The sequence below is a fragment of the Bos indicus x Bos taurus genome, chromosome 3, assembly GCF_003369695.1.
Source record: "Bos indicus x Bos taurus breed Angus x Brahman F1 hybrid chromosome 3, Bos_hybrid_MaternalHap_v2.0, whole genome shotgun sequence".
NCBI classification, from domain to species: Eukaryota; Metazoa; Chordata; class Mammalia; order Artiodactyla; family Bovidae; genus Bos; species Bos indicus x Bos taurus.
Window position 1 is genome coordinate 117,100,257 of NC_040078.1, and position 21,200 is coordinate 117,121,456.

Genomic DNA, 21,200 nt, shown 5'->3' on the forward strand with positions numbered 1-21,200 from the left:
AGGTGCTGCTCACGGTGTCACAGAAAACACGCCTGCAATGTTCACACAAGAGTCACAGATATGCTGTGGACACGTCTCAGCTCCAGGCAGGCATCTGCGACTCTGACTCCCCTTGCAAAGCCGACAGGAGGCGTGGGCACAGAGCCTGGCAGGCAGAGACACGCCGCGGTCAGTGCACGTGAATGCCACTGTTCTTATGCAAGTTCAGGACCCACCCCTGAGCCCTACTTCAGTATAAACATGAAGCGGACAGAGGAAAACCCAGAGAACGTGTCAACTCGCTGGGCCTCAGCCAACCACTTCCAAACAGTCCAGGCCGAGATCTTGGTTTGGCACCTTAACAATGATGCTAAGCCCTGGGAAATAGCTTGGGGACCCAGTTTGGGGACAGAGAGCTATTCAAAATGGTGCCTCTCCAATGGCCTGGATGCTGTTAGGATCTTCAGGACGCCCCACCCTGCCTGGTTTTGGAGGCTGGGGTGGGCAGCACCTTGGCCATGCTCGTGTGGAGGGTGGATGAGACCACAGCTCCAGCCGAGTCCCAGGGGGGCGGAGGACAGGGCGCCTCCCGGAGCCCTGCCTCTGAGCACGGTGATTCCACATGACCTGCTGAGTGAGACCCACCCGCTTGTCCATTTCAGCATCCAGGTGGTGACGAGCCCACAGATGCCGACGCAGAAGAGGCAGCTCTCAAGAGAAAGCTGGAGGAGTTGACCAGCCACATCAGTGACCAAGGGGCCTCATCCGCGGAGGAGGAGGAGGGCACGGATGCAGGGGCTGAGATGGGCAGAAGCAAGACCGTCGAGGACCACCCTGGGGCCACCCGGGAGGTGAGGTCCCCCGAGCGGTCTCAGCAGGAGACGGGGAGGCAGGGCCAGGGATCAGCAGTTTGTGACTAAGCCACCAGACACAACCGTTGGTGGGTCCTGAGGGCCCCGGGTGCCCGGCCGCCCCTGGAGTGCAGAGAGAAGCATCGTCAGGACGGGAGGTGCGTCAGTGAGAGCCCTGCGGCCTCTCTGCCTCGTGGTCACACTTGGGGCTTCCCTGTCCTAGGTCCTCACGGCTGCAGGCCAAACGCCCAGCCGGGGAAAGGACCCGCTGAGTCCTGGGGACCCCGAGCAGCCCAGCAGGACCACGGAGGCAGAGCTGGCAGAGCTGGAGGGCCGAGTGGCCGCCACAACTTGCGAGGTGCGGCGGACGGAGAGCCAGGTAGGCGGCTGGCCGCGCGATGCCTGCCCCGCTCAGGAGATGGAGCACTGTTCGCTTCACGAGAAGGAATAAGTGAAGCCGGAGTCCCCAGGCTGGCCTGCCGCCTGGAACGTGCATGGCCTAGAGACACGCCCTTCTCCTCGGGGACCGAAGGGTGCCCCAGACAGGTGGTGGGGGCCCTGAAGGCCTGGGAAGGGCCCTGAAGAGCTCGCATAGCGGAGCCCACGCTGTCAGCTCCAGAGCAGGACTTTGGGGGTGTCTGTGGGAGCCACCCTCCATCCACCCCCAGCACCCCAGCCCTGCCTGTTCCCCTTCAGGTCGGCAAGAGACAGGCAGTGTGGGAGGAAGAGGCTGACCTTTTCCCTCCCTGTCCTGGGAGGGCTGTCCAGAAGGAGGCTTAGATTTTAGGACGGCCCCAGGGCTCAAATTCTGACCGAGGGTCACCCTGTGTGCTTGGGTCCAGGGCCTGAGTTTGGGGGTGGGGGTGGGTCAGTGGTGTGCAAAGATCAAAGGATGGAGCAGGGGCTTCCAGAGACAGTGAAGGAGCCTGGGCTCTACTCTGCCTGCCCCCTCCAGGGGACCCTGGAGAATAGGGGTTCAGCCCTCAGAGTTGGGGGAACCCAGCCCCCACTGCCCATTCATTCCTGCTTCTGTTCTCTCCAGCACGTGCCCTTCCATCCCCAGGAAGAGGAGTGTGTTGCCAGGCTGGGCAGGCTATGGGGAGCAAGCTAGCCTGGGAACTCTGGGTTCACTTATTCCTTCTTGTGGGGCAGACAATCCTCAACCTCCCGAGTGTAGCCGGTGTCATGTAGACACACAGATGCAGCAGTGAACACCTCAGACCAAGCCCCTGCCTTCGTGGAGCTCACATCCTTAGTGGGAGGAGACAGAGAGCAAGTCCATGACCAAGGAGGTCATCTCGGTTCACGAGGAGAGGAGAGCCCAAGGGAGTACTCGGATAGGCCGCTTAGAAGGGTGGTCAGGAAGGGATAACACTGGAAGAAGGCATGGGGCTTCCCTGGTGGTTCAGTGGCTAAGACTCCGCTCTCCCAATGCAGGGGGCCTGGGTTCGATCCCTGGTCAGGGAACTAGCTCCCACATGCTGCAACTACAGGTCCTGCACGCTGCAACTAGGACCTGGTGCAGACAAATAAGCAAAGATTAAAAAGAAGAAGAAGGCAGCGTGTGCAAAGGCCCTGCATGGGTGTGAACGAGGCATGTTCAGGGATCAACAGTGAAACCCTGAGGTGTGAGGGGCGGGCCGATTCCAGAGAACCCTGGGGACCTCAGGAATGATGGCGAGCCTCAGGAGGCATCTGAATGGAGCTGATGGGCCCTGGTTCCTGTTCCTGGAAGCTTCCTCCTCCCACTCTCCCCCTAGTCACTACCGTCTTCCTTCCAACCCTCAAGGATGAGCCTCCAGACAATGTCTGGAACCCCTCTCCTCACCCCTGGGGATGGGTGACCCTTCCAATGACCATGGAAGATGGGTGAAAATGAGGTCCCCAGGAAGCGCCCCTGGTCGCGACACCCATCTTAGGGGGAGTATCATGTTAGCAAATTTGATGAAGCCAGAGCAGCTGCTCTTCCTGGTCCGCGACATTGAGAAGGGACTTCCGAGTGATGTCTATCTGTCGTTCCTCCAGGTTTCGAATATCAAGTCCAGGATTGCAGCCTTGCAGGCAGCGGGGCTCACGGTGCGGCCCTCGGGAACGCCCCAGAGGAAGTCTAACCTCCCAGTGAGTGGAGGGACTTCGGGGCCCTGGGGGGTCGTGCCCAGAGCCCTGGGAGGGGCACGGAGCGGCCTGGGGCAGCAATGGCCCCCACCAGCCGCCTCCCCTGATGTCAGTGACCTGGATGGGATTCTTTTTCATCTGTTACTGCCGATTCTAACATAAAGAGCACTTTACCCAGGGGAGGCAGAGTGAGGGGGCCTGGACAGGCTTAACAGAGCTCCACTTCACAGCGGGTGCGATGGAGGGTCAGGGTGGAGATCCGCCCACAGCAGAGACCTGAGAGTGGCATCCTCCTCCCCGATGCAAGTCGGGAATCTCCAGGCAGACCACACTGTGAGGGAATCTGGCAGAAGAATGACAGGTGCTCCCAGGAGAGCCCCAGGGGCAGCCCTAGGACACCCCAGTTGAACCTGAACTTCAGATGTGCAACAAGTCATTTCCTCGTATAAGTACACCCTGTGCGCTCTTCGGGGCCTGCGTATACTACAGTGTTCACTCATGACTGATCTGCAAGTCAGAGCCAGCTGGGCATTCCGTACTTTAACCTGCTGAACCCCACAGCACTGCAGTGGTGTGTTTGGAGGGCTGACAGGCCATCCCAGCCTTACAGGCCGAGTATCAGAGAGCACGTCCGTCCTTAGTTCCGCTCACCTGCCCTGCGGCTGGAGGTCAGACAGGCTATCCTGATGCCCAGACGCCTTCCTTGTTCTCCAGATCTTTCTCCCCCGGCTTGTCAGGAAATCTGGCCAGAGTCTGAAGGATCCAAACGCAGACTCTTCGGATGAGGCCGAGGTATGTGTTCACTGCACCCAGGCTCGACGGGGTGGGAGAGGGTAAACGACTGGCCTGACTTTTCTAGCAGCAGGACAAGCTGGTGGGCGGTGGAGCTGAAATAAGCCTGGCGAGCCTCCCAGGCTGGCTTCCCCCAGAGGCACGGCTTGGGGTAGGGTGTCTATCGGGGGCGGGGAGGGGGGAGCTTGGAAAACCCAGCAGGGGAGTGGGAGGGTGGGACAGAGGGCAGGGCTGGGGTAGGGGCTGGGGAGGAGGCGGGCAGACCCCCGGGCAGGGCACCCGGCTCAGGGTAACCCAGAGCCCCGGAGACACTGCAGGTCACAGGAGAGCCGTCCTGTATCTGGACCACGTGCTGGACGTGTGCCCCCTGCGTGCTCACCGGTCACGGGGGACGCGTGTCCACTGGCACAGGGTCTGGGGATGGCCCTGCTCTGGGAGCCGCGCGTCCAGCCCGTAGGAGGGAGCACAGAGCCTCCGTGCAGGCAGCAGCACAAGGGTAGACAGGGTCGGGGGCAGGGGGGCGACACCCCTCAGCCTGCCCGTCAGGAAGACACGGGGTGGCGTGGGAGGGAGGAGGCAGCGCCTCCCAGGGCCCCATGGAGAGCGGCATCTGCCCCATGTCCTGCCAGCTTCTGGGGATCTCGAGTGACCATCTAGTCGCTTCTGCTTCTCATGACAGCAGCACTGGGTCGCTCTTTCCAATAAACACAGTATTTTTTCCATCCCTTCGTCTGAGGTTTACAACACCTGGTGAGCCGGGGCGGACGCCACCCCTGTTAAAGTGATGGGGAGACTGGGGGTCAGGGAGGAGACCACACAGACCACCAAACTAGAGGGTCTCAGGCAGGACCCCTGGCCCCAACCCCAGCCTCTCCTGGGGCCAGACCTCCCTGACGTGTCCCGGGATGCCCGGCCCTGGAGGCGTCCACGGCCAGGCCCCCGGTACAGCCCCAGAGCAGCTGGGCTGAATCCCAGGGGGCCGGCGTTGGCAGGACTTCCGGGGAAGTCAGGCTGTTTGGCTCTCACTTCCCCCTGACGAGGGGGAAAGAATTGTCCCAGAGTAGAGAGTTGAGCGACAGGAAAGGGCGAGGGAAGGGAAGGTGTGAGTCAGCAACCGTGGGTGCTGGGCATGTATCATTGTTGTTCGGTCGCTCAGTCGTGTCCGACTCTGCAACCGCATGGACTGCAGCACACCAGGCCTCCCTGTCCTTCACCATCTCCCGGGGTTTACTCAAACTCATGTCCATTGAGTTGGTGATGCCATCCAACCATCTCATCCTCTGTCGTCCCCTTCTCCTCCCGCCTTCAGTCTTTCCCAGCATCACGGTCTTTTCCAGTGAGTCAGTTCTTTGCATCAGGTGGCCAAAGTATTGGAGTTTCAGCTTCAGCATCAGTCCTTCCAATGAACATTCAGAATTGATTTCCCTTAGGATGGACTGATTGGATCTTCTTGCAGTCCAAAGGACTCTCAAGAGTCTTCTCCAAGACCACAGACTCTTAAGAATCCCTTCCCAAAATGTGCAGTTCTCCAAAAGGCATACATCTCTTTTATATTCTGGTATTTGGTGATTTATTGATAACATGCATTTTAGTACTTTAAAGTTCTAATATTGCCAAAGAACAGAAGACAGTTACCCTCACTTGTCAGAATTTGCTTGAATGATGAGAACTTTGCGTTTAGCTTCTGGTGCCCCTACAATCGCAGTGACATAGTGACACCCAGAGACTGTCATTCTCCTAGGTGGAGGCTGTGCCCTGTCTCGTGAGGAGGGAGCTCAGCAATTACCCCAAAAGCCAAGGTAAGTCACTTGCTCCCCTCATTCCCCAGGCCTAAGAGAGCGTGAAAATGACCGATCAGGGCCCCAGATTTCTAAGTAAGCCAGGGGACCCAGCGTCTCATGCCCTGACACCCACAGGACACCCCAGTGTCCCTGGCCACCCCCCGGGACTGTTGCAGGGAGCTGACGCCTGGACCCCTGGAATTTGCTACTTTAAGCACGTAGAAGTGGAGGTGTGGTGTCTGTGTCTGTGATACGATTTGTACCGACACGGTGTGGCACCACTGGTAAAGAATCGGCCTGCCGGTGCAGGAGTCACAGGAGACGCAGGTTCGATTCCTGGGTTGGGAAGATCCCCTGGAGAAGGAAATGGCAAGCCACTCCAGTATTTCTTGCCTGGAAAGTCCCATGGACAGAAGAGCCTGGGGGGCTACAGCCCACAGAGTGTCAAAGAGTCAGACATCACTGAGCAGGCACGCGCTCGCACGGTGCTCAGCTCCAGACCTCCACAGAGCGTGGGACAAAGTTTCTTGATGTCTTGGTGGTGACAAGGACGGCATTCGTCCTGGATGGTGCATTTGTTTTCATGCTCCTTTTAAAATTTCTTAGGAGGCAAAGACGCTTGTTTGAGGTAAGCGTGTGATTAGTAAACAAGCCCCCTTCTGTCTTCCCCAAAGACAAAGATGATGACTCCTTCAGTCGGAAGTCCATGTACCGTGGGTCCCTGACCCAGAGAAACCCCAACGGCAGGAAGAGAGCCGCCAACCACAGCTTTGCAGTGAGTGTTCTCTGTTCACTGGGGCTTTTAAAATTCTGTGACCTGTCCGGCTGACACGTGAAGTCTTCCAAGTAAAGAACTGGGATAAACTCACAAGCAAAGTAAGATCAACAAAAGATCTATAGGAAAATGGAAAACATATCTAAAGGTACCCCAGTGTCAGGCTGATTGAGGGGCGTCACTCCCCTGGGGGTCTGGGCTTGGGATCCAGGACAGCCCACGAGGCAGTGGGGACTCCCCGCCCAGCCCCGCATGCCTAAAGGTCGTGCAGCTGAGCCACCAGTGCAGATGCTAGGGTAGGCGCTGTGCCCCTCCTTCTCTGGGAGGGACCTCCATGCAGAAGGAGCCTGGGGTTCCTCCCCAAGCCCAGGGAGCATCAGGCTGGCCCGGGAGCGGCTGTGGCCTTGACGCCTGCAGGAGCACCTCTGTCAGGCCTTCTCCTACACCACGGTCCCTGGTGTTTCCAGCCACACGAGATCCCGCCGGGTTCTCTGATGGAGGTGCTGCCTTCCTGGAGCCCCCACAGCGGCCCACACACACACACGGTGCTGTCACAGTGTGAGACAGCCGACCTTGAGGGACCAGAGTCACGCCCACAGCCCAGGGATGGGCAGGAGGCCTCAGTGGCCACCATCAGGGTCCCAACACCCTGGATCCCCACCGCTGTCCACACCCACACCACACCTGCCAGCTGCAACCACCCAGCAACAATTCTGACTTCATCCTGGTTACGCAAGTCTGAGCCGATGCCTTGGCTATCCGAGAAGACGAAGTGCCCTCTCTGTTATTTCCACGGACTCCATCTTTAAACGGATTTCAAAGGATTTCACAACACTCACTGCTGATGCCTGGGGCTGGGAGACGGGCAGGCAGGTGGGGCCCACAGGTCCGACACAGCCAGCGTCAGCCCCAGCCCAGACAAGGCTCCCCGCCTGGCCCCACGTGAGCCGGGCAAAGGCCGCCTGGGCCGTGGCCAGAGCAGGGCCATTCACTGCAGGAGACTGATAATGAAATCGCCAATGGGGCCTTGAAAATCTAAGTGCTTCCAAATGAGAACACACCTTCCTGTGTTTCAGCGCTTCCAGTTGTCAAAATACTTTGCATCTTCACAGCCCATTTGATGAGGGCCAGTGTCACGGACCCAAATTCATAGCTGGGGAGACGGAGGCAGAGAGGGGTTGAGTGAAAAACCGGCAGGGGGTTGACCGATGCCTTCTGACCGCAGGTCCATGGGTTTGTGTGCAGCTGTGTGCCCTCCTGCGTGTGTGCGTGTGTGCGTCTGTGCTCATGCCCGTGTGTTTTTATGTGCACACACTCATATAGCTAAGCGCGTCTTTACTCGTGTGCACACCTGTGTGTCTCCATGATCCTCTGTCCTCGCCTGTGAGTTTCTGTGCCTGTGTGTGCCTACGTGTATGGCTGTGTATCTCACACCCACTTGTGCATATGGTGTGTCCATGTGTGTTTGTGCTTCACAGAAACCCGTGATGACCCACCAGCCCTAAGAGGAGAGGTTCGCCTGAACGGGACACCCACCCTCTTCCCCTCCGCCTCGGTCACCGCGTCCCCGCTCCTGCCCCACGCTTTCCGCTGCACACAGCCCAGTGGAGGAAGAAGAGACCTCGGCCCGTGCTGGAAACCCGCCCACGAGCTGACAGCCATCCTCAGATCGTCAGCTCTTCACCCAAGTTCACAGACCGCCTCCAGGGCCCCCTGGTCCGAGGCTGCTCTGATTCGTAAGAGGCATCTAGGCTGTACGTCTTTCCTCCAGGGCGCTGTGGTTTAAGCTTTCTGAAGAGCACAAAAATCTTTCTCAGTGTGATTTTTTACCCCCTCCCTGCTGGCTTCCTAAGGCTGCTTTCATGACCGGCATGGACAGGAGAGGATGCAGTGACCGCCCCGGCTGTCTGTGTACTCCTGAGTGTGTCTGCCTGAGCGTTGCCGGATGTGTGAGCGCTCCTGGACGTCGGGACAAGTTCTGAGCGAGAAGGGGGACAGGCTGTCAGATCTCCTTACAGTGACTGGACTCTTGTCTCTCTGAACGAGAAGGGGGGCAGGCTGTCAGATCTCCTTACACACACACCCTGTCTTCAAGTACACCTGTGCTTCGCAAGCTGGGAGACACGACCCTGTGCTTGAGGACAGAGCGTGCAGGGGGAGCAGGTGGTGTCTACTCACAGCCCAGGTGTCAGGCGCTCTGGACGGGCGGGCAGAAGGCTGGGCTCCAGCCTGGCACTGCCGCTCACTGTGGTGGGATCCACTGGGGCAAAGGACCAGCTGGTGACACCCGCCGGCCACCTGCCGTTTGTCCGTAGACGAGCTCCGAGTCCTCCTCCACCTCGGACAATCTGGAAGTCAGAGTGAGGTCCAGCTTTAAGGGGAGCCCCCTGGGACCCTCTGCAGCTGCCTTGGGCACAGTAACCGCATCGCCCCCTCCCAGGTGTGGCTGGGGGCCTCACGGGGACCTGTTTGTTTGACCATCAGAGCAGCCCATTTTGCAGAGTGGAGCCCCGAGGGTAAAGCAGCCTCCCTCTGGGCTGGAAGTCACCTCGTGACCCTGTAATGCTTTTCGAGGTGACTTCAGGTCAGCTTTCACTTTCCTCTCGCAAATGCTTGGTGCTTGTGTTCAGTGGCAACTGAAAGGAGATGGTGAATCTGTGATGCCCAAGAGCCTTGCCCGCTAAGATTTTCTTCCAACCTGACTGTCTCACCACGGCTTACGGATTCTGCACCACGAGCTCTGATCCCATCCCCACTGACCCCACAGGGTCTCAGTCCCCGCAGGGGTCACGTTGCCCACAAGCTGGCCCATGGCTGCTCCAGGGGGACTTTCAGAATTGGCTTCTGCGTTGATCCAGATGACTTGGGCTTTGGCAGCGTGCTGGGGTTTGTGGAAACGATGGAGGCGATCCTCCTTCTCCGAATGAAAGCTGCTTCAAATAGGCAGCTCCTCAATTCAGTGCTGGAAATGATTAAAGACGCCTGTACGTGGAAGAGGGTCGGTCCTTTGTGATGTGCAGTCCTCCTTATTCACAAAGTAAACGGGAGGTCGCTGTGAGTTCCTAGCCTTGGGGGGAGGCGGTCCTGGCTGGCCTGGAGCCCTCCCTGGAGGTGAGGGTAACAGGCCCACCGAGGACCAGAGTGGCCACTTCGCTCCACGGCTAACTTAAGTGCAGAGAGCTTCCAGCCTGGAAACACACTGGTCCTTCTTTCCAAAGCCCCCTCGCAGGGGTCTCCGATTAGGTCCAGAGCTGTTCTCACTCATTCACTCAATCACCTGACGGTGGCACAGCCCAGGAATCTGTGTTCATCCGTGGCCGTGGCCGGGTCGTCAGGGATGTGAGTTCTCCCGGTCCTGTGCTGGCTCCCCGGCCCCTCCTGCCTCCTCTCCTTCCCTGTTAGGACCATGGCTTTAGGTGCCCGTGGCTGGTCTGCCGCCCAGACGCCCCAAGGTCCCCTGCACAGACCAGCCACCCCTTCCTCCAGCATCTCAACGTCAGCCCGTCCTGCTGACCTCGGATCTCATCTCCCACACCCTGCTGCACCCACTCACATCAGCTCCATCCTCCCCGGCCAAGGCTCTGCCCTCTCTTCAACCTCACGTTCTGTCGGGAAAGCTGGCCTCTGCCTTCTGCATACACCTCCGCCCTCCCACTCCCTCAGCAGCTGTGTCACTGATTCGGGATTTTTCTTTCAGATTTATTTTTGATGTGGACCACTTTTAAAGTGTTTATTGGATTTGTTACACTATTGCTTCTGTTTTATGTTTTGGTTTTTTTTGGCCACGAGACATGTGGGATGTTAGTTCCCTGACCAGGGATCAAACCTGCTCCCCCCGCATTGGAAAGTGGAGCCTCCAGGGACATCCCTGGGATACATTTTTATGCCAAAGACGTGCACGCCGCTGTTTCCAGGATGCCAGGCCTGGTCTCACGAGCCCCCTGGCCTCTGCCCGCAGTGCCTTCCTGTGCTTGTTTTATACCAGCTTGTGTTGCATGGATGCTGTGCTTTTGTTTCCAGGGCGACCTGTGGTCCAGTGTGTGATTGTCCTCTCGAGAGCATCCTTGTGTCTTGTGGACCTGGGTTTCCCGGGACCACTGGCTGCTGCCTGCCACACTTGGGGCGTCAGAAAGGTCACCAGAACCCCACTGCCAGCCCTCTGCACCTTGCCTTTGCAGCCCCGGGGAGCCTTGAGAGGAGGCAGCCCCCTGGCCTGGGCCCCACGGTCCTGTCGGTTTGGAGGGACGACATCCAAGGCAGATCAGCCCTTCCCTTTTCTCCAGAGCCCCTCTGCTCCTGTTCCCCGCTGAGGCCGCCCACCCCAGCAGCCTGCGTCGAGTCAGCAGATCTGGCCACGTCCCTGTGTTTCCTTGTGTCTGTGGTTGCTTCTGTGCTACAAAATCAGAGCTGAGTGCATACGGGAAATCTGTGCTGACCCCTGGTCCGGGCCCGTGGCATTGACCTGGGCAGCAGGGGCTGGCAAGCATCGTCCCAGGCAGCGCCAAGCAGGGAGGAAGGACCAGACCATGCTTACCTCCTGCATCTTCACCCCAGCCTCCCCGCACCCCGGCTTCTGCCACCACCGCCCAAACCTTCCCTCCCAGGTGCCTGTCTGCCCCCCTGAGGCTCTTCTCAAAGTCCGGCCTTGTTTGCTCTCTTGTTTTATAATTACAGCAAGTTTTGTTTGGTTAAGAAGCCAGAAGCGAGGAATAAGTGATGAGTTAGTCACTCAGTTGGTCTGACTCTTTGCAACCCCATGGACTGTAGCCCACCAGGCTCCTCTGTCCTTGGAATTCTCCAGGCAAGAATACTGGAGTGGGTTGTGCCATTTCCTTCTCCAGAGGACCCTCTGAACCCTTTGCCAGGCAGATTCTTTACCATCTGAGCCACCAGGAAACCCCAAAGGAGCCAGAATGAGGAGAGGAGGAAGGAGCCAGCATCTCCCATTCACTCACCATCTCAGCAAAAAAACCGAATATGTTGTGTCTTGGAAAACACACCACACACAGCCTGACCTCCATGGGCCCCCAGCTGCTTGAACAGATTGCTACAAACTGGGCAGCTTAGAACGACAGAAGCGTATTCTCTGGCAGAGGCCGGAAGTCCAGAAGCGAGGTGCGTGCAGGGCCGTGCTCCCTGCGGAGGCCCCAGGAGAGGCGCCCGCGGCCCTGCCCGGCTCTGGCGGCCCCCGCTGTCCCCGGCCGGCCGCCTCCTCCCTCCAGTCTGCGACTGCACTGCCACCCAGGCTCCATCCCTGTGTCTCCTGTCTGTCTGCCCCAAACCTCCCTCTGCCCGCCTCTCACAAGGACCCTCATTGTTAGATTTAGGGCCCATCTGCATTCTCCAGGACAGTCCCCTCATCTCAAGATCTTTACCCCAATCGCACAAGCAAAGACCCTGTTCTGGAAAAGGTCACGTGTGGACTTCCCTGGCAGCCTAGTGGCTAAGACTCCATGCTTCCAATACAGGGAGCGCAGGTTCGATCTCTGGTTGGGGAACTAAGATCCCACGTGCCATGTGAACACCCCCTGCCAAAAAAAAAAAAAAAAACCACATCTTGCAGGCACTCCCTAGGGCTCAGGGGTCCTGGCAAGAGCAGCAGAGCATCTCACCTGCGTTTGCCCCACCAGCTGCCATGACATCTTCAGCTCCCCAAGGGCCCCTCAGTCACTCTGGGTCCTCTGATGACTGCCCCCAGAGACCACAGGGTGGGGGGCATCATTCCGCTCTGTCAGCTGGGCCGAGCTCTCTGCTCTGCGATGAGGGGGCAGGGCTGGTGGAGCCCCGAGTAAAGCGAGCAACAGGAAAGTGAAGTCAAGTCTACGGCGGGAATGGGAAAGGGCTTTATCTGAGCCAAGCTGAGGGCTACGGCCCGAGACATGGCCTCTCAGATCACTCAGAATCCGCTCCAGAGAAGCAGGCTTTCAGCAGTTTCATGTCTCGCCAGAACAAAAAAACATTAAACAAGTCAGGGATACATCCCTTCAAGGTTTCAAAAGCAGAACAGATCAGCCCGTGCACCGGGGGTCAGCAGGCCTTGGCCCCTGGGAGGGGAGTCTTATCAAAGGAGGACCAGCCTTGGGGTCCCAGGACGGGAGGCATCTCATCTTTATTTTGAACATGGACATTCTTAGTTGGGCGGCTTCCCAGGCGACTCAGTGGTAAAGAACACCCCCAGCCCCCAACAATGCAGGAGGCACAGAGTCACGGGTTCAGTCCCTGAGCCGGGAAGATCCCCTGGAGGAGGAAATGGCAATCCACCCCAGTATTCTTGTCTGAGAAATCCCACGCACAGAGGAGCCGGGCAGGCCACAGTCCCTGGGGTCGCACAGTGGGACACGGCTGAGCATGCGCAACAGTGGCGTTCTTTCCTTGTGGGCGGTGAGCCTTTTCCTGTTTGAGTTTAAGCAGCTGCACAAAGTATGTTTGATGGGCCACAAACAGGCTGTTCTAGTTGGTATCAAATTCAGGGTAACTCACATACAAGTGGGGCTTCCCTGATGGCTCAGTTGGTAAAGAACCCACCTGAAATGCAGGAGATCCCAGTTCTGGGTTCCATCCCTGGGTTGGGAAGATCTCCTGGAGACAGGAACAGCTACCCACTCCAGTATTCTGGCCTGGAGAATTCCTTACAGTCCACAGGGTCGGAAAGAGTCGGACACGACTGAGCGACTTTCCCTTTCCCCTATAAGCCAGCATGACTTCCCCAGGCCTCAGTATGTGGACATTTCTTTCATCAACACCAACCCTGCACTGTGGCGAAGATGCTTGGCTGAAAGGGGAGGGTTTGCTACCCCACACACTCATGCACACATACACACTCACACACGCACACAAGCACATGCTCCCCCAACGGTCTGCCCAGGAAGCTGCCTCCAGCTGCCCTGGTCTCACGAAGTCTGCTCCCCTGAGGGCCTGGTGCTGGGCAGCCCTGCAGGGAGAGGAGGAGAGGACCCTCCAGACGGGGGCTGGCCTCAGTGGGCAGCCCTGCAGGGAGAGGAGGAGAGGACCCTCCAGACGGGGGCTGGCCTCAGTGGGCAGCCCTGCAGGGAGAGGAGGAGAGGACCCTCCAGACGGGGGCTGGCCTCAGTGCTGCTTCCAGCAGCACTCCTCAGCAGAGCCACTCTGACCCCCGCTCACCCGGTGCTCCCCAGGGATCCGGACGGACTCCATCCCAGGGGCCTCAGCTTGCAGCCGGGGTGTGGGCTGGGCCCCTCCTCTGCCCCTCACGCTCCGTGGACACCCCCCTCACCAGCACCCCTCCCCCCGACCTCCACTCCAGACCCCCAGGGAGCCCACCTGCCCCCCGCAAAACCTTCTTCACCGGGAATGGGCAGCCGTGGGAGGAAAGAGAAGCACACGTGACCCTCTGAGGGCTGGGAGCTGCTCTGGAACTTTCCTCAAAGTCTGATGGAGGCTGGGGAAGGACCGCAGGGCCCCTGCACGTGTCTGGGGGGAACAGCCAGGAGGGGTCCCCCAGGATGGGCTCCTCGGGTTGATGTTCAGGGGGGTGTAAATGACCTTTGCTATGTTGCTGTTCAGGCTCTCAGTCGTGTCCGACTCTTTGCAACCCCATGGACTGCAGCACACCAGGCCTCCCTGTCCATCACCAACTCCCAGAGTTTACGCAGACTCATGTCTGTTGAGTTGGTGATGCTGTCCAACCATCTCATCCTTTGTCATCCCCTTCTCCTCCTGCCTTCAATCTTTCCCAGCATCAGGATCTTTTCCAATGGGTCAGCTCTTCGCATCAGGAGGTCAGAGGATTGGAGCTTCAGCATCAGTCCTTCCAATGAACATTCAGGGCTGATTTCCTTTAGGACGGACTGGCTGGCCTCCTATCATTATTCAGAATATGAGGCCCAAGTGAAATGGGGAACAGGGTGTAGTTATTGAAAATGGCCTGAGTGTACAGATTTTTTCACAACTTGAGGATATGATGGTTAAATGGAAATAATGAGATTCAAAAATGCATGAATCTGATGAACCTACCCAGAATATAGGTGAAAAGCCTATGAACAGGAAGTGCGTCATACGGGATCAATGGTTGACTTCTCTGATACATGGGTGTTCTTTGATTCCTATTTTTCTGTATGTGCTAAATTCTATCCAAGTGTATGTAAATTGCTTTTATAATAAAAATAAGCCTCTTCATTATTTATTTCATAATAGAAATACAGGTATTTGTTTTATAATCAGAGCTTCCCAGGTGGTGCTAGTGGTAAAGAACCCTGCTGCCAATGCAGGAGACATAGGAGACACAGGTTCGATCCCTGGGCTGGGAAGATCCCCCAGAGAAGGGCACAGCAACTGCCTACAGTGTTCTTGCCTAGAGAATCTCATGGGCAGAGAAGCCTGGCGGGCTATGGTCCATAGGATCGCAAAGAGTCAGACACCACTGAAGCAGCTTAGCATATGTTATTTATTTTATAATAGAAATGTACTCATTCATTTTATAATCATAACGTGTGTGTGTGTTCATTGCTCAGTCGTGTCTGATTCTTTGCAACCCCATGGACTGTAATGCAGCAGGCTCCTCTGTCCATGGGATTTTCCAGGCGAGAATACTGGAGTGGATTGCCATTCCCTTCACCAGATAATCATAATAAACTTCTTTCAGCTGTAATTATGATGACTCTGGAAAGGGCTGGAATAAACATAATTTTTCAGTGGTAGAAACAGGACTAAAGTGGTTTGTATGTAATAAATGCAGCTGTGAAAAGGCAAGTGGGTGACGGACCGGTCAGGGAAGGGTTAGGAGGGTGTCGTTCAGCTGTGATGGCCTCTTCGGGTGACTCTGCACGGGAAGCGGGACTTAAAGGAGCAGGGAGGTGGCTGGAGGGTCAGCTCTGTGTCAGCCGTCTTGTGGCTCGGAGCACCCAGGCTAGTGATGCCTGGCTCTGCAGTCTTCCCAAAGCGAGCAGAAGGAAAGCTAATGTGTTTAAACCACTCAGCCCAAATGAAATTATATAACCCAGGAAAGGACACATCACATCGGTGATGAGAGTTAAAAAAAAAAAAAAAATTAGAAGAAAAGAAAAAAGAAATGACTCTTCCGATGTGGCCCAGTGAGGGAGGCAGGCGGAGAGGGAGGGAGGGGGTTGGGTCAGCTGCTTCCTCCCGGGGCGCATAAAAGGGGCGAGCGCGCCCCACCTGGGTCCCCGCTCCTGTCCACAGCACTCGCCAGCCGCTGGGAACCTCGGTGAGTAACTTGCGGGGCGCTGGAGAGGGCAGGGGTCCCTGACGCTCCAGTCTCCTCCCCTGCCACCCTTCCCTCCCTATGCGGGCAGGGCTCTGTCCTGGCAGCCAGGACCAGCTCTGGTGGGGACCCCACCCCGTTTGTGCATCCAGGGGCCACCCCTGCCTGTCCGGACCCCCGTCCAGTCGGCTGTTGTGGTGGAAACGAAAGGCGGAGCCGTCCAGGCAACTCCGCTGGGAACACAGACCAGGAGTCCCACCAGCCAGGAGACAGCGAGCCCCCGGCTCTCAGGAGGCCGGACCTTGAGGGTCAGGAGACAAGCTCCGCCAGGGCTCTCCTAAGGCGCCCTGCACCCAGCGGGGGTCCCAGCCAGGGGACAGCGAACAGCCCAGCCGGTCTGGGAGCACCTCTTTATCAGTCTACTTTCATGATGGTACCTCCATTTCCTCTAAGGTGGAGTCCCCCTGCCAACAGGTCTCTAAAAAAGGAAGAGGTGGACATTTTAAATCTCAGTTGGAGAGCATGTTCCTTGGGGCTAGGGCTTCCCTGGTGGCTCAGACGGTAAAGAATCTACCTGCATTGCAGGAGACACAGGTTCAATCCCTGGGTAGGGAAGATCCCCCAGAGGAGGAAATGGCTACCTACCCTAACCTAACCCTAAGAATACACTCCAGTATTCTTGCCTGGAGAATCCCAGGGACAAAGGAGCCTGGCGGGATACAGTCCACGGTGCTGTAAAGAGTCGGACACGACTGAGGGACTAATGCTTTCACTTTCCACTGGGCTCAGGGACAGGCTGGAAAGCCAAGGTCAGCAGAAGGGTCTTCCCTGAAACAGACAAGCTCTCTGGCGTCTTCTGCTGGTTCCTTGAGTGCTGGGGGAGGGGGAGCAGGGGAAGGAGCCAGCCCTAAGAGATGAGGGCGCCTGCGGAAGGAGTTGCCAGGTTTGCAAGGTGGACGCTGTTTCGGGCTCAGCCCAGCAGGGTGAGAGGCAGATTTCTGGGTGCATCTGTCACCCACAGCTCTCCCCCACCTGTACAAGGCTGTCCTGCTGCATGAGGGCAGGTCCCCACGGGCTGCCGGTTGATCTTGGAGACTCAGCGGCTTGGATCTGGGGTCACGGGGGCTGGTGAGCTCTCCTGGCAGGGATGGTGAATGACGACCCTTCTACAGGGTCAGTGGGCAGGGGGCAGGATGGAACTGGGCTGAGGGAGGGAAAGAGCCCTGCAGCGGGGTCCCCCACCCTGAGCGAGGTCCGGGCTCAGCACCCCCCAGGCCCCCACCCCTGGCTGATGGCTGAGGTTAGGCCACCCCCTCCACCTCAGCAGCCACCTGGCTCCTCCTGGCAGGTCCCCACCAACCTGCTCGCCTCTGTTGTCCCCCACCACCACCCTGCCGAGGCCAAGTGTGCACACCCAGTGGAGCAGAGGCCTCCCACACTCCTGGCTCCCTGACACAGATGGACAGACAGACAGACTGAAGCACATCCAAGACAGCCCAGCTCTCTGCAGCCACAGCTCATATTCCCCCAGGGTTCCTTCTGACGACAGACGGTCCTTGTAAACACGACTGAGCCCATGAGAGGCCAATACACACGTGGTCACCTCATCGAACGCTCACTGTACAGAGCAGAGACTGGGGTCCCCGGGGGAGCAAGGGACTGTGCACACAGCCAGGCACACCTGCTGTTCCAGGCTCACTGCCATCCCAGCAGAGAAGTGCACACTGGAGCCCGACTGGGTGTGCACACGCGTGTAACCCCACGCACACCTGCCGTACACCTGTGCACACCCATGTCCGTGTACATGCATGTGTGCACACACTCACGCACACCCATTCTGACACACACAGAGTGTGTGAGGCGTTATCCGAGGCGCCCCGCTTTGCCCACACACGCCCTCATGTGCGCTCACCTTTGCCCCTAGGCTGCACCCTCCCAAGCGGGGCCTCTTCGAGGAGTGAGTGGAATGAAGGCGGTGGGGGCCTGGCTCCTCTGCCTGCTGCTGCTGGGCCTGGCCCTGCAGGGGGCTGCCAGCAGAGCCCACCAGCACTCCATGGAGATCCGCAGTGAGTGTCCAGCCCCGCCCCCGCCCCCAGGGGTCACAGGGGGGCCTGGCTACTTCCTGGGCTGGGGCATCCTTGCTAAGCATCCCGGGGTTGGGGTTTGGCCTCCTGTTCCCCAGACCCTTCCCCCAGGTGGCCCGGACAGGTGCTCCCAAGGGTCCCGGCCCAGCACACGGGGGAGGGTCACTCCTCACCACACGGGTGGCCTGGGGCTGAGTGCACGTCACCCATGAGAACAGGGCTGTGGGGACAGGAAAGGAAGGGGAGTGTGTCCTGGTGTGAGTCTGAAATCCTACTTCCCAAAGCCACCCCAGCACCAGAAATGGGCGCTCCGGGTGAACCTCCTGTGCGGGTGGGTGGTCCTGGCATGGCCTGGGCGACAGGCAGCCATGAGCTGAACACACACCCGGCCCGGCCACCAGGGCTGTATGCTCCAGGGCACAGGCCTCCATGCGCTCTTCTCGCTCTTTCCAGCCCCCGACATCAACCCTGCCTGGTACGCGGGCCGTGGGATCCGGCCCGTGGGCCGCTTCGGCCGGCGAAGAGCTGCCCCGGGGGACGGACCCAGGCCTGGCCCCCGGCGCGTGCCGGCCTGCTTCCACCTGGAAGGCGGCGCTGAGCCCTCCCGAGCCCTCCCGGGGCGGCTGACGGCCCAGCTGGTCCAGGAATAACAGCGGGAGCCTGCCCCCCACCCCTCCTCCTCCACCAGCCACCTTCCCTCCAGTCCTAATAAAAGCAGCTGGCTTGTTCACACGTGTCTGCGTGGTGACAGAGCACACGGTACTCTCCCTCACAGGACGTTAGCCTGGAAGGACCCTCAGAGCCCAGCAGCCCAGAGGCTCCGGGACTCGCCCAGGGGCAGCCGGCACTGAGCAGGGGGCTGGGGCGGCCTTGGCCACCTTCAGCCTGTGCCGCCCCTAAGCCGCCCTGACCAGCTGCTCAGGCTGCGCACTGCACGAGGCCGCTGTGCAGGGGCCCCAGGGAGGGCATCACGGCCCCTCGGCCTCACCTGCCCTGCTCTCTGCTGCCGTTCTTTTTGCCTCCCTGTTGGTACTTGTGGAAGAGAAAGAAACAGGGGTGTTTGTCTCCAGTACTCTTGGGTTCGAGTATTTCAACCCCACCTGTGTCCCTTTCAAATCGCATGGGGATGCCCCTGCGTCCTGTTTCAGGCAGAGCTCTCTTTGGTGTTGGGGGCACATGGCCACTGATGGGACAACTGAGCTCCATCCCCACCTTCTGGAGGCCCCAGTTCCCACATGAACCTGGGCCTGGGGACATCCACCTCAGTCCTGAGCTTGGGTGGCGTGGCCCCTGTATACCTGCCAACAGCTGTGGATGCTCTGTGAGCATAAACCCCCTTCCCCAAGGTGTGCCCACCCCTCCAGCGCTGGGGCCAGGAGCAGGCGGGCAGGTTTAACCAGTTGCTTCTGAACCCAGAGCTCAGGCCCGTCAGGCATCTGCCTGCACCCTGCCTGCAGGATCTCAGGAACCCCTAGGCCTCGGGACTCCTTCCGTCCACACTCAGCAGGGGCAGGAACACAGGGCCAGCCTGCAGGACCCCGGCCCGGCTGCCCTGCCCAGATAGAGGAAGGCGGGGGTCCATGCTCACTGACCAGCTGGAGGAGGCTGAACTGGCCCAGACCGCCCAGATGGGGCTGGGTCAGGGCTGCCCCCTCCCCAGCCCCAGGGAGGCTGGAGGGAGGGCAGGGGCCAGTCCCCTCCCAAGGAGAGCTCCTGCTCGGTCAGCACCACCCCAGGCTGGACGCGCAAGTAGGAACAGGAGTGCGGCCAGTCCCCTCCCAGGGCAGGCAGGTGCTGGCCCGGCCCAGAACCCAAAGCGACCACATGGTCCCCTCCCACCCGTGGGGACACACCCCAAGAGCTGAGAACCGCTGTTCAAACAAACACTTATATAGGACAGTTCCCAGCAGCACAACGGCCAAAAAAGGTAGAAACAACCCCAACCCCCATCAACAGATGAATGGATATCAAAACGCGGTCTACGCACACGTACCATGGCTTATTACTCAGCCACGGAAAGGAGTGACGCTCTGCCTGATGCTGCCACGTGGGGGAATCGTGAACACAGGACACAGCATGACAGAAGCCAGGCACCAAAGGCCCCTCGCGCATGATTCCATTTACAAAGGTCCAGGGAGGCAAGTCCACAGGCAGAAAGTGGTCTGGCGGCTGCCGGGGGCTGTTCATGGATGCAGGGCTTCCTTTAGGGGTTGAAAGTGTCTGGGAACTTGGCCAAGGTGGTAACCAGGCTAAACGCCACTCAGCTGCACACTTTAGAAGCACTCACAGCCCCGTGTGCTGCAGACGTGGAAACAGCAGTGTGGCAAAGGGCTCCGGATGCCAGCCACGCAGCACCTGGTACCCAGTCAGGGCAGCCCCTGCAACACACCTCCCGAGCCCAGAGAGTCGGGGAGACGGGAGATTTTATGTATTCTCCAAACTCCTACTATGGAAGTTTTAAACACACAAGAAAGTTCAAAAATATTATGATGATAACTAATATACTCCACTTAATTTTTTTTTTTTTTTGGCTGCAAGGCATGTGGGCTCTTAGTTTCCTGACCAGGAATCGAACTGGCTCATTGGAAGCACAGAGTCTTAACCACTGGACTCCCAGGGAAGTCCCTACCCTCCATTATAATAGCTGGAGTCTGAGAAAATGTAACAAGCCCTTAGAAGTGAAAGTGAAAAGTGGCTCAGTTGTATCCAACTCTTTGTGACCCCATGGACTATACAGCCCATGGGATTCTCCAGGCCAGAATACTGGGGCCTTTCCCTTCTCCAGGGGATCTTCCCAACCCAGGGATGGAACCCAGGTCTCCCACATTGCGGGCATATTCTTTACCAGCTGAGCCACAGGGGAAGCCCAAGAACACTGGAGTGGGTAGCCTATCCCTTCTCCAGCGGATCTTCCCAACCCAGGGATCAAACCCAGGTCTCCTGCATTGCAGGTGGATTCTTTTCCAACTGAGCCTCCAGGGAAGCCCACAGTCCTTAAAGAACATATAAAAAGGAGGAAATGGGTCAAGAGTAAAAATCTGATAAGGAGATCAAAACGATCCAATGTTGGATCGTGGTGGGCGATTCCAGCACCCTGAGAATCGCATCGCAAGTGAGTCCGTAAAGACGATTGTTTCAAAGGCTTGTCTGTGAAGGGAAAGGAGAGGGAGATAGCAGTGAAGGGGAGGGAAGAGGAAAGGGCTTGGTTCCGCTTGTTTAAGATGGAAGGGCAAGGATTCAAGACCGGAAAAGAAGAAGTAAAACTCGCACTGTTTGCAGATGACATGACACTATACGTAGAAAATCCTAAAGGTTCCACCAGAAAATTACTGCTGCTGCTGCTGCTGCTGCTGCTGCTGAGTCGCGTCAGTCGTGTCCAACTCTGTGCGACCCCAGAGACGGCGGCCCACCAGGCTCCCCCGTCCCTGGGATTCTCCAGGCAAGAACACTGGAGTGGGTTGCCATTTCCTTCTCCAATGCATGAAAGTGAAAAGTGAAAGTGAAGTTGCCCAGTCGTGTCCAATTCTTCGAGACCCCATGGACTGCAGCCCATCAGGCTCCTCTGTCCATGGGATTTTCCAGGCAAGAGTACTGGAGTGGGGTGCCATCTCAATAAAAATACTA

General features: G+C 58.1%; 3 protein-coding genes across 4 annotated transcripts in view; 2 read left to right on the forward strand and 1 right to left on the reverse strand.

Moving 5' to 3' along the window:
- MLPH (melanophilin) overlaps nt 1-9,298 on the forward strand; it is a 46,252-nt gene extending 36,954 nt beyond the window's left edge. Inside the window, exons 10-16 of one of the 2 annotated variants that reach the window (XM_027538005.1) lie at nt 642-830; nt 1,054-1,209; nt 2,856-2,948; nt 3,660-3,737; nt 5,479-5,536; nt 6,193-6,293; nt 7,772-9,298. In XM_027538005.1, the coding sequence (XP_027393806.1) occupies nt 642-830; nt 1,054-1,209; nt 2,856-2,948; nt 3,660-3,737; nt 5,479-5,536; nt 6,193-6,293; nt 7,772-7,798 (702 nt within the window). In that variant the 3' untranslated portion in view covers nt 7,799-9,298. The remainder of the gene's footprint in view (nt 1-641; nt 831-1,053; nt 1,210-2,855; nt 2,949-3,659; nt 3,738-5,478; nt 5,537-6,192; nt 6,294-7,771) is intronic. The other variant, XM_027538004.1, reaches the window with a different exon arrangement.
- A 5,528-nt stretch (nt 9,299-14,826) lies between these two features.
- Nucleotides 14,827-21,200, reverse strand: part of RAB17 (RAB17, member RAS oncogene family) — a 45,403-nt gene continuing 39,029 nt past the window's right edge. Inside the window, exon 6 of the mRNA XM_027538009.1 lies at nt 14,827-14,940. Coding sequence (XP_027393810.1) covers nt 14,894-14,940 — 47 coding nt within the window. The 3' untranslated portion in view covers nt 14,827-14,893. The remainder of the gene's footprint in view (nt 14,941-21,200) is intronic.
- Nucleotides 16,826-18,229, forward strand: PRLH (prolactin releasing hormone). The gene is made up of 2 exons (XM_027538012.1): nt 16,826-17,558; nt 18,030-18,229. The coding sequence occupies exons 1-2, from the start codon at nt 17,459-17,461 to the stop codon at nt 18,224-18,226; spliced, it is 297 nt and encodes a 98-aa protein (XP_027393813.1). The 5' UTR covers nt 16,826-17,458; the 3' UTR covers nt 18,227-18,229.

Coding starts and splice junctions, on each gene's coding strand:
- PRLH (XM_027538012.1), top strand. CDS start 17,459: ATGAAGGCGGTGGGGGCCTGGCTCCTCTGCCTGCTGCTGCTGGGCCTG. Junction 17,559..18,029: donor GCACTCCATGGAGATCCGCA/GTGAGTGTCCAG, acceptor CGCTCTTTCCAG/CCCCCGACATCAACCCTGCC.